Here is a 12,665-nt window from a genome sequence, read left to right on the forward strand (position 1 = left end):
AAGGGATCTCGGAATACGGAGGTAAGGGATTACCGACATCGGCACCATTACGGGTCCCGGTAATTCCTTACCTCCAACCTCAGAATGACCCCCTATATCAGGAATGGGTTCGTGAAGCACCTGATTCATTGGAAAAATTGAGGCATGCTATGTGCGAATAACAGACCACTCAAGCATGGAAAATTAATCCGATCCATTGATGATCTGGTCACCTCTAATGAAATGAGCATCTATTGGAAAAATATCAGCGGTTACTCCAAAATAGAGGGACCAGACAAAACTGGAAATGACTTGGCTGACCAGTTGGCCAAAACCGGAGCCATCTCACAGAAATCAAATCCCTGTTGGGGAAAATCCAGGTCGCTGCTGTCACCAGGTCCCAAACACATGCCCAAAATGAACTCCCAGTTGCCCAGTGGAGTAAAGAAACCCAAGATGCTGATTTGATTATGGCACAAAAAGAGGACCTGATTATTGGGAAATGTTATCAACTGGCCTTTTCCCTAGATGGTTCACTCCGGAGTTGAAGACCACTAAACAACTATATAAATACCTAGAACGCAAATGGCAGAATAACAAAACCCAGGAGAGCAAGGCCACCTTGGCTCGACACCTCTATCAGTAAAAGGCCGAAATCCAGAAAGCAAAAAATTCCCACTACAACTCCCGAATCCTAAACTGCAAAAATCCAAGCAAAGAACTCGACAAAATCGTCTCCGAATTCTCCAAACCCACTTGCACCACGACCATCCCCACCCCCTCCCAATCACTGTGCGACTCACTCTCCCTCCACTTTTACACCACAGCTCTCGAAAGAACAAATAATCTAGCCACCAAACTAGCTCTCTTACATCCACCAGACAATACTCCCCCCATACCGCCCAGTCCATCGGCTGTGACCACTACACAACCAACGTTCGAATCCTTTAGTCCGATATCTCCAGAGCAATTTCTCAAACTTCTATCTGCCCGCAAACCATCTGGCTCTCCGCTGGACCCTTGCCAGCCACAACCCTCAAAGAAATGTTCGCTTCCATCTGCGCAGGAGAACACGCAAGATCCATCATAAATGCCTCCTTATCCTCTGGTATCTTTCCCGACGCATTCAAAACGGTTCATGTCAAACCTCTAATTAAAAAACCTTTGCTCGACCCTCTCGAGCCCAAAAACTACTGCCCCCAGGGCCGGTCATTGCATCAGGCAGCTCAGGTGGCTGTCTGATGTCTGTCAGCCACTAGGGGGCGCCGTGTGGCAGTTCTCTGAGTCCTGCAAGCCAGGCCACACGCACCCAGCCAGGCCTGTTCTGCCAGCAGATGCAAAGGGTAGATGACTAAACAAAAAATGAAAGCACTTTCAACACAGAACATTTTTTTTTTTTTAAATGAGAGGAATAATGAACTAAAAATTATTGGCAGTGGACAGCAATGGCCAATTCAAAATGAAAATGTGCGGTGGAATGAACTGTCACCACTATGGGAAAGACTTGTGTGTGATACCTCGAGTTATAACAGGGGGATGAGAACAGCAGGCACAACCCTCTTGGGAAGGGGAGGCCTGGTATCTAAACACTGTGCTGGCATATAGTGCACATGAAAGGGTAAGCTAGTTGACAAGACAGTTAGCCACTGTTACAAAGTGACCCTGAACAATTGGAAGCCATCCCACTGTATATGCTTGTCTAACTGTGGCCCATGAAAGCATTGGGCAAAAGTACTTCTACTAGGCAGCATTAGGAGGGTGCATGCACTAAGAATTGTAAAAGGTAAGTGTAACAAGCAGATGAAATTACCTTAATTTCTCGCTTTTGCACTTTGCTGTGCAAATGTAGTAAATGGTGTTTGCCATTTACGCGCACCAGACAGCATTTACAATGAAATCCTATGCAATGTGCCTGCTTTTTTTCTGGTGAAAGAAACAGCCCGTTCCCAATGAAATCTAAAGCATTTTGGCAGCATGAAAATATCATGCTGGCATAAATGCTATGGCAGTGCAATTGTTTCAAGTGGTGCTAAACCAATTCTTTCGCCCCATTTTTTCACTCATTTTTTATTCAGAATAATTTTTTATAATGTCATTGTGACATTATAAAAAATGATTCATTTCACAAACAAAAACAAACAACAAACATCACTCATGTCCGTGTTGTATTACTGCTGTTTCAGGCTGTAGCCTTTGCCCTGAGGCAGGGCAGGCCGTGCAGCAACTGACTAATAAATTAGCAACATTTTTGGTGCCAGCCAGGCCCTGTGAATTGCTTTATGCTCTGAGCCTAAGTGCCTACTAGACTTTTAGAGTTTGAACATGGTTTTCTCATATAACTGCCCTATACATATGGACAATCCAGAAGTGATACTCATGTCTTTTGCAACTGTGAGATTAAAGAAATACATTACACATGGATATAAGGCTCAGGTGCCTTATAAAATGTCATGTAAAACATATTGTGTGAGAGTTTAAAAGCCATTTCTTGCAGAATGTTCACATGCAGCTGGGCATTTCTCCTGAAAATGAAACTTAACCTGCAAGACCTTTCCTCCACTGGTGCTGGAGAGGGAGGTCTGGTTGTCAACCTTCAATTAGGTCCATTGCTTAAAAAAATATAAAGAAATATACTGCCTAGATTCAACCCACGATGGAAATAGATAAAGCCATGCCTGTTCTTTCAGCAGAAGTGACATTGAGGTCACAACTCCCATAAAATGTACATTAGAGTATGCAAAGATAAACATGAGCCAGCCTCTGGCTGATCACATGCTTAAGGGGAAATGCAGCTTAAAAGAACAAAGGAAAGGCGTGAGTTTAGTTAATGGAAAAATACATATTATTGCATTAAAAGGGCACCGTATATGCCACAATGATAATTCCTGACTTCTATTAAAGGTGACAGTAACCCCCTTTGAGTTATGATTTGATTTGGCCCTTCACTTGATTCCGAGAGATTTGAAAGTTGGTGTGAGGGTGAAGGACAACATTAAAATGGGAACTAGAAAGTGGCATATTTGTCACTGATACAGCTCTACAGTAAATGAAGAAAAAACATATCTCTGCATAGGAACGGCGTGCCGACTTCAGATTAGCATTATCTGATTTGCCTTAAAATGTAGTTCTTAAAAATATATCCATACATGTAGAGATTTGAAAAATTAGGGCGCTTGCCATGCTGATAGATTTTCAGAGTTTGAACATGCCAAGCCTACATGTCACTTTGGGATGACAAAGTTTTCTCCTCCCACAGCTTTCCGAACTCACACCCCTCATCTCCTTGTCCTATTATCACACAGGTGGTAGGTGGGTAGAGAAAACCAACCAATACCTTTCACGGGAATCATGACAAGTTTGTGATGTCATTTGCCCCATAAGTAAACCAGTTTGCATCAGAATTGGGCCTTTTCACTTATTCCAGGAGGTAACCTGCTGCTGAATTCTTGTGAGAAACATCCAAGCAGAGAGGCCCCAAATCTTGCATTGGAGACAGGGACCAGGAGACATAGAAGCTGACTGGGACCCCTTGGAGGAGCCAGGGGGATCCTTGACTGACACCCTTGCTGTCCCAGAGGTTCCCTGCTGTTCTCTGATGCCCATTGCAAGGCCTCTCCTGTAAGTAAAACTATCCCAAAGTCATAGATTGTGTAGGCCTTGCTTGTTTCTCAAGTATTGTTCTAGCATTTCCCCATAGCAAAACATTCTGTTTGTCTGTGTACATCCTGAGCATATTTAATTAAAGTAAATCAATTACTTTCCCTTATAGAGATCACAGGAAGTGTTTGTTGGTATTCGAAACCAACAGACCCTTCTCAGTGTGTTTTGAGCTGGTATAGACATAAAGATCTTCCAAAAGAATGAATCCCAAAACCCTGTTTCCACGTGAGTGTGCAGGGTGCAAAATGAAATTCCGCATTGATCCCCTTCATTTTAAATCAGAAATGTGAAGCCTCATATTTCCTTTGCATGTGTGGTGGGAAAAACCAAATTGCCCCTTTATTCCCATTGTGCTTTGACCCAAACCACAAAGCTCTGCCTGTTCTTTTTAGGTGTGGCAAAACAAATTGTCCCATTGCTTTTCTTTCCCTCATATTTCATCTATGATAACGCGTGAACAAATGAGTTTTCCCCTTGAATCCTTTTCCGAAAGAGTGCATGTTTATCAGAACCCAAAAACAATTTTCCCGTTGTGTTCGCACTCTCTGCCACTGGCCTTCAATTCAGAGGGGCCAAGTCTATATTGATGTTTGGAGGTTGGGGCCTGCTGGGAGAAAAAGTATTATAACCAAATCAGCAATTACTGTGTCTCTTGAATTGTTCTTTTTCTGTATTGGTGAGTGATTTGATAAGAAAGCTGCGGGAAATTGTGACTGCATTTCTCAGTATTATCTCTGTGTTTGGATAGAATCTATAAGATTCCAGCTATGATTAAGAAAGAGTTTCTTGTGGCGAGTGCAGCAGGAAAGTGTGGTTACAACCTTTGATCCCTCTGCAGTCTCAGATTTTACCTTCTCAAGATTGGTGTAGCTCATATGCCGAAGATCATGGTTTCGTTTCCTTTTTTTCTTTTATGGAATTCATTTATTGAAAATGGCTTTACTGAGTGTCTCACTGATTTGTATACAAGCATAGTAGGGGGTCTTAAGCTTTCGTTTGGAAGTCTTGTAGTGAAAGACATGAACTGGCATTGATGCAAACGTCATTTCTTTATGAAGAAGATAATTGTAAGTATAATGTTTAGAAAAAAATGTGTTTATCATAAAATAGCATATGGAATCAATTATTTAAATACTTAAAGAAAGGTTAGCACCTATGACGATGCATGGCGGTCGATTAATGAGCTTGGACCATGGCTCTTATTAGTCACTGCAAGCAAAAGTTCAGAGCCAGCCTTCTCCTTTTTAAAAAAATAACAGTAAATAATTAAAATATACTTTGAGGAAATCGACCATCTGCATGGTGGCTGTGGCCTCAACTAGACATTTTTCAAATGTGTAAGTATATGGATTATGGTAGACTGACCTCAGGAAAATGTGTGGGGCTAATCCACACACTTATCCCTATACTCATATAACAACAAAAGCATAGACCTGTGTATTCCGGGCTGTACACCATCTACAGGTACAGTCCATTGCTGTCATATTTAGCTGCAATGACACAGTAGAGGAAGGCATGATGTCATCATAAGGAAGGGGGAGGACAAACTTCCCCCTGCCATGGTCAGCCTGATTAACTGATAAAAGCTCCATGGAACCTCCCTGCACTTTTGTTAGGGCCTGTACCTTGTGGCAGCGATTAACATACCAGTAGAGGGTATTTCAAACAGGCCCCCCAGGGGCCTGGCTGGAGTAGATTACAAAGGAGACAGGAAACCCAACAACCTGGAGCCAGCTCTAGTCATCAGTGTCAATGACAGGGAATGCAAATGTCTGGGTCATTTGTTGCAGTAGGCCATCCACGCTAGGGGGACCCCATTCATTAGATACCAGTATGTGGTTTGCGGAAGCCAGAGAGGCTGATCTCTCAGCATCTTCAAGAGGGACCTGCTGCTTTAATAAGGAGCTACAGGGAGATCCATTAACCAGAGAGACTATTCGATCACAGCAGACAAGAGGATCGGTAGGACCTAGTTACACAAGGGAGTAAACCCAGCACTTTTTCTGTTGAGAGAAGGGGCCGCCATATTGGTTCAGGGACACTCCTTGTTCCTTTTTCACCACTTTATTTTTTCCTGTTGCAAAGCATTTGGGTTATGACTTCACACATATAGGAAATTGTTGGTAGGTACCCCAGGATCGGTTGACTAAGGTCGGCATAACCAAAACCAATCACTCAAGCCCACTTGGCTTTAAAACGAGGGCTGGAGTCCCTCTTTAAGCAGATCATCTGAATACTTTGCAAGAAGCGGCGAGAAGAACTCATCCTTGAACCCTGGCTGATGGTACAGTCTGCCTTAAAGCTTCCGGCAGTGATGAAAGGCCAGGATTTCCAAAGAGTGAAGCAAGATCCCTCCCCTAGACATCTCCCAGAGAAGAGAGGGAGAAAAGAACTCAGAGGCCCCTCCAGCCGCTTCAGAACCAGTACCCAGGCAGCAGACATGGTGCCCTGCTAGGCTATGCAGCAAGCTCCTTGGACAGGAAGTTCCAGAATTCTCTGAACCCGAAACCAAGGACAAGGAAGCAGCCTTTACCCACACTGACAAGCTTGGAGCCATCCACCTTAATGGTCGACACAAGTCCAATGAAGAAGCTGGGAGAAGTGCAACTACAGGCACCTCCCACTGTCCGCCTTAATGGACATTTCCGAGCCAGTCGAGTTTCTTGATCCGCAACCGAGTGCAACGCTGACCGCTGTCAAGCCACAAGCTACCGCCGTCAACCTGCAGTTGCTGAAAGAAACCCAAGACGTCTCAACCAGTGCTTCAGAACCGCCAATCAGCACTGAGACAATGATTCCTGACCTCGAGTCGATGTGAAGGCCAAACTGCAGCCATTGTTCAGCTTTTCTGGCCGAACCACCTTGCTGTCTGATGCCTGCTGCTGACTCTCATCTCGAACTCTGTGGCGGGGCCTAGAAAGTGCCCTGAAGCCGACTCAACCCTGTTGGGCACCAAGAACATCTACAGCAAAAGGTAAATTGTGATTCTGACCCTTTGGTCTTTCCCAGAAGGCCCCTAGAGACATGTCAAGACCACTTTCTTCCTCTCTGCTGAAGCCAAGAAGCGTAAAAAAACATTTGTGGTTATTAACCATACCAACTACCTCATGTCAGTATCCAGAGTGCATCCCTTTTCCTTCTTAGAAACTGTCTGTCCTCTGTGTTCCTTTAGAGTTGGGGGTTGTATTTTGTAGTGAACTAGAACTGTCTGTTGTAACAAAAATGAAGTAGATATTTGTATACAACCCTTTTTCCATTGGGTAATGATTGTATTTTTGCTGTGATGCAACTAACCAATGATCCACGATCTTGTGGAGAAAAGCCTGCCATTCCGTCCACGTTACCAAAATTGGATAAGGTGGTTTATAATTGACTTGTGTTTGGATCCCTTCTAGTGTATTAGAGGGGTGGGGCTGATTGATGTTTGAGAAACCGATATTCACCCCTGGGCTAATGGTACCCCGGAATTCGTTTTGTCACATATACCTTTCAGGTTTTGTTTCCATGCCACACCTGGGCCACGAGAGTCCCTTGCCATTCTTCAATACATTTGTGTAAATTTGAGGGAGGGCTGAGGGAGGGCTGAGGAGTGTACTTGGGGGGCAGTGGGGCAGGAATTCGCTTATTCCTATGAATGAAAGTCTGGCCAGACATGCTTTCCACTGTCCTTATTCTGCCCACAGGTCAGGTGCCTCGAGGTGCAGAAGATCCGCTATGTCTGGGACGACTCCGAAAAGCAGTTCCAGAAAATTGGGTGGGTACACACTCCAGTTGCCATGTCAACAGACTCGGGCATTCTCTCTCAATGTCTGCACATTAACAAGAACACACCTCTCGCTCTTTCCATTTTCAGAGTTCTGGAGGACACCTTCTCCTGCTCCGATATACATTCCAAATTCGGTTCTGGTTTTACAAGCAAAGAACAGATGATTAGGTGAGTTGCGGCTGGTGAAACCGCCCCTGTCTGAATTCATTCCAGCAATCAGCTGTGTCTTTTGAGTTGTTCCAGTTATTCCATTTTATTCCATCAATGTAGGAACATGTATTAACTTCTTACAATGAACGTGAAAGCAAATGTCCAATATTTCTATAGAATGGCCGACTTCTATCTTTCGGTTCCAGGTCTGGCCGGTATGTTGTGGTTCATTTAAGCCCACTTGAGTGTTTTAAAGTCCAGAAAAACTCAACAACGTGCTGGCGTAGTCCACTTCCTTAGTATTCTGATACTCGCTGAGAAACTCAATTAACGCAAACTCTACCCCTATTAGTAAGAATAGCGACAGCAGGCAGAGCACGTTGGAGTTCATCAGCAATGGCGGCTGCCATGTTTGTCACAACACCCATCATTGCTGATCTCCACGGTGTGCGTGTACGTGCCAAGCTGCCATGTTTGACATGGCGTCCACCATTGCTGATCTCCGCTGTCTACGTATATGCAGAGAGCTGCTATGTTCGTCACAGCATCCACCATTGCTGATCTCCGCTGCATGCCTATACGTGCACAGCTGCCATGTTTGACATGACGTCCATCGTTGCTGATCCCCACTGTGTGTGTATATGTGCTAAGCTGCCATGCTTGTCACATCATCTACCATTGTTGATCTCCGCTGTGTATGTATACGCGCACAGCTGCCATGCGTGCCACGACATGCACTATTGCTGATCTCCAATGTGTACGTATACGTAAACAGCTGCCATGCTTGTCACAGCATCTACCATTGTTGATCTCCGCTGTGTACGTATACGTGCACAGCTGCCATGCTTGTCACAGCATCTACCATTGCTGATCTCCGCTGTGTACGTATACGTGCACATCTGCCATGCTTGTCACAGTATCTACCATTGCTGATCTCCGCTGTGTGCATATAAATGCACAGCTGCCATGCTTGTCACAGCATCTACCATTGCTGATCTCCGCTGTGTATATATACGAGCACAGCTGCCATGCATGCCACGACATCCACCATGCTGATCTCCACTGTGTGCATATACGCGCACAGCTACCATGCGTGCCACGACATGCACTATTGCTGATCTCCAATGTGTACGTACACGTGCACAGCTGCCATGCTTGTCACAGCATCTACCATTGCTGATCTCCGCTGTGTACGTATACGTGCACATCTGCCATGTTTGTCACAGCATCTACCATTGCTGATCTCCGCTGTGTGTATATAAATGCACAGCTGCCATGCTTGTCACAGCATCTACCATTGCTGATCTCCGCTGTGTATGTATACGTGCACAGCTGCCATGCATGCCACGACATCCACCATGATGATCTCCACTATGTGCATATACGCGCACAGCTACCATGCGTGCCACGACATGCACTATTGCTGATCTCCAATGTGTACGTATACGTGCACAGCTGCCATGCTTGTCACAGCATCTACGATTGCTGATCTCCAATGTGTACGTATACGCACACAGCTGCCATGCGTGCCACGACATCCACCATTGCTGATCTCCACTGTGTGCGTATACGCGCACAGCTGCCATGCGTGCCACGACATCCACCATTGCTGATCTCCACTTTGTGCGTATACGTGCTGAGTTGCCATGCTTGTCACAGCGCCCACTGTTGCTGATCTCCGCGGTGTACGTATACACGCGCAGCGAACTCCATCATGCATTCGACACCTTTAAGGCATCATTGCGAGCAGTGCAGTAATGGCCGTCAGTGGTGAAAAGCATTGAATCCTGGGGTGGCACTAAGCACACCTCGGCCTCTGCACTGTGGGCACACAGGCCGAGGCTGGGACCAAGGCTGTGATCACACAGCAAACAGTCAAGCCAATGATGACAGGAGACAGGAGTTACCGTTTACTGGGTCTCCACTGCAGTCACTCACGTGCCTGCAGTGGCCCCTTTTATTAACATAGATGAGAAGCCCATTACCCGTTTCCTGCCATGGCCAGCATGCCCCCAATTAAAGGGGCAATACATTACACTCCCCCTTTATTATCACAAAATCAAACAAACAAATAACAGTGGCCCTATAAACGAGCCTATAACTTTGGTGCATTCCAGTCCACGCACCTTTACTACCCTTGCTCAAACCTAGCAAACTTTGGCACCGCAAACATGAGTGCTTACCGGGCCGACCGCCCGCTTCAAATCTGACGGCCACGCTCTAAATTCCTGGATCAAACTGTCCAGCCTGGGAAGCCGTATTGCGGTCGTCCGCCCTTCATCGTGGCCGCCTCTGGCCACCTGTGCTGCCACAGGACAGAAGGAACACACCCTCTCCCTCATCATCCACCTAGTACGCATACTGACTCCGCTGGTCTTCTGCCACGTGGGCCACTGTGGCTCTAGGCGGTATCCTCTCCGTAGTTTGCCTCCCTTCCTCTTTGAATGCTAGCCTCACTGTGCTGGCTGACGCCGGGGCTAGGCATACTCGTGCGAAGTGATCCTCTTTTCCACACCTCCCGCACGTGTGTCCTTTGGCTGGGCACTCATTTGCGTGTGGAAAATCCCATCCACACTGAGGACACACGGTTCCTGTCTCTTTCTGTGGCTACTCCCCTCTTCTAGCTGGTTTGCTTCCCTGCCATTTGCCCACAGTGCACACCTCCTCCAACTTCATCCATTGTATGGGCTCCTCCAGCTCGATGTACTGCCTCGAGCTGTCCATGACTGACGCACGCACTTCTGCCAGCTCCTGTGCGCGGCCCAGTTCTAGAATTTGGTCCAGACTTAGCCCTGGCTCCTTAAGAACCTTCTTGCGGAGCTTAGTAGTACAGCCATCTATTATCTGGGCTCTGACCTCGTCCTCCTCGAAGTTGCCCAGAGCGCACAACAGTGCGCTGTTGCAAAGCTTGCCATGAAACGCATCCAGGCTTTCTCCTTCCTCCTGCCTCGTGCACCACATCCTGAATCGTTCATAGTCACGATTAATCATGGGCATAAAGTACTAATTTAGCACAGCAATGGCTGCAGCATATGTTGGATCTCTACGCTGCAAAGTCTTGAAACGTCTCTGCACAGCTGGAACAGCTGAATACAGGAGGGTTGGTCGTTTTGCCCTGTCTGTTATTTCCACCGCCTCAAAGTAAAGCTCAAGGTTCTCCACTCACGCCATCCAACAAGGTCCCAAACTGAAAGGTGCTCCCGCCACATCGAAGATATGCAGGGCCGTCAGCTGCCCATGGGCATCATTTTCCTCATCGCCCATGCTGGCGCCTCGACATGGCACAGAACGTCCTCACCACAGCCAGGCAGCATGGCATAGTTTAGTTAGCTGACCAGAAAGAGCGCACAAGCACTCCTTGCGGAGCCGCTACCCTTCTGGGTTACCTGGTTCCACCCTCCACCCGTCACCACTTCTTTCAGACGTTCCCCAGCAGATAGGTGCAGTGCAGTCCCTTAACGAGGGATACTACAAGACGCTAGCCCTCCCATGTCTTTGGCAGCATGTGTAACAATGGGGAGCTGGATGCCCTCAGCTCCGTATGATTTCCTTTCTACTACGAAGGGCTGCTGGCCTTTCCGTGCCCCTGCTCCTCCCCTCAGGACTGTCAGCAGCTCACGCAACCACTCGGGTGGCAGGAGCCTTTTGGGGTTGAACACCACCCCCACTCGTTGTTCCTGGCCCAGCACTCCAGAGACTGTGATTCTTGAACTCCCCCAGGCGCCCTCTCCTTCCCGCTGGCACAGCGGCGCGAGGGCATGCGGCTCCTCCTCGTATTAGGGTGCGCAAACGTATATTTTTGTTGTGATGCCGGCTCTGCTCACCAACCCACGGACCCATAGAGCCCCACCTCACCTCGATGATGGGCCAGGTGTGTGAAGACAAGGCCCTTCCTTGCTCCTCCTCCTTGCCGGGGAGCGTAGCGCTCCACCCTTTCACCACCGCGGGCACTGTCGCGGCTGCGGCCACCACACCGCAAAGGACCAGAGCAGCCTACGGCAGCCCGCACCCACACAGGCACGGGGGCCCGACCACCTCGTCGCCAGTGTAGTGTCCCGCTTTGGGGCACCGTGGCGGGGCACTGTTTGCAGGATCACCTGGAACAGCTGCGAGCGTGCAGTATCTCGGATCAGAACGAGCACCCTCTGTCAGCCGGATCACCAGCTCGGCCTCGGCACTGTGGGCACACAGGCCAAGGCTGGGACAAAGGATGTGATCACACGGCAGTGACGCCAATGCCGACAGGAGACAGGAGTTGCCGCTTCTGGGTCTCCACCGCAGTGCTCTTGCTTCCTCTTCTTCTTGCTGATAGATGTTTATCCATCAGCGGTGATTTTTGGATACCAAGGCTTGAGCCTCATTACTCCATCTTCTCGGGCTGAGTGTGTACTCGTGGTTAGGACTCTTCTTCTTGGTCTGTGTGGGCTTCTCACAGTAGGGCTGGTTTCACAGGGTCTTCACAATGCCTGCATGGCCCCTTTTTATTAACATGGATGTCGAGGCCATGAGGAGGCCATGCCTCGTTTCCTGACATGGCTAACACGCCCCCAATTAAAGGGGCAATACATTACAGACACCTTAGCGGTCCGGCTGCTTCTGACGGATTCATCAGCCCCCGAGGCATATGGGGTCTCCTTGTCTTCATACGTGAATACAGTTTGCAGTGAAACCCATCCACCTGCCTCCCTAAATGTTCACTTTCCACTTGTTTTATATTTTCTTCCAAAAAGCAGATATTTTCCAAATGATTAGACATGGAGTTCTAGGACTGCCTTTAGGTGAGGCGCTGGACGTCTGACCCTCCCCACACCTCTTCATAGAGTGACTTTGGACCCCCAGCGTGCCTTTTTCTACAGTTATGAGTATATTGGACTGCTAATACTTTCATGTTGTAGAAACAGCCACCCTCATGTATAGAGTTATGCTTGTCTTGGGCTCTTACCAAACCTTCAACTAAATCCCTTCCAGGAGCTTCAGAGGGATAATCCTTACATTAAGCCAATGGGACCAGCCCACTACAACTCCCATCAGCTCTAGCCTGCATTGTGAATTACGAGGGAGCATGGGAGTTGGAGTCCAAAGTGCCTGAAGAGCTCCGGTTTCATAGGCT

At 47.5% G+C, this 12,665-nt stretch overlaps 1 protein-coding gene across 2 annotated transcripts in view; it reads left to right on the forward strand.

Annotated features, from left to right (window-relative positions):
• Positions 1 to 12,665, forward strand: part of LOC138491105 (probable cation-transporting ATPase 13A4) — an 891,483-nt gene that overhangs the window by 109,292 nt on the left and 769,526 nt on the right. For both annotated transcript variants that reach the window (XM_069617424.1, XM_069617425.1), the window contains exons 4-5: positions 7,323 to 7,393; positions 7,493 to 7,573. In XM_069617424.1, the coding sequence (XP_069473525.1) occupies positions 7,323 to 7,393; positions 7,493 to 7,573 (152 nt within the window). The remainder of the gene's footprint in view (positions 1 to 7,322; positions 7,394 to 7,492; positions 7,574 to 12,665) is intronic.

This window comes from Ambystoma mexicanum, chromosome 10 (assembly GCF_040938575.1).
Source record: "Ambystoma mexicanum isolate Mex_15411 chromosome 10, UKY_AmexF1_1, whole genome shotgun sequence".
Taxonomy (NCBI): Eukaryota; Metazoa; Chordata; class Amphibia; order Caudata; family Ambystomatidae; genus Ambystoma; species Ambystoma mexicanum.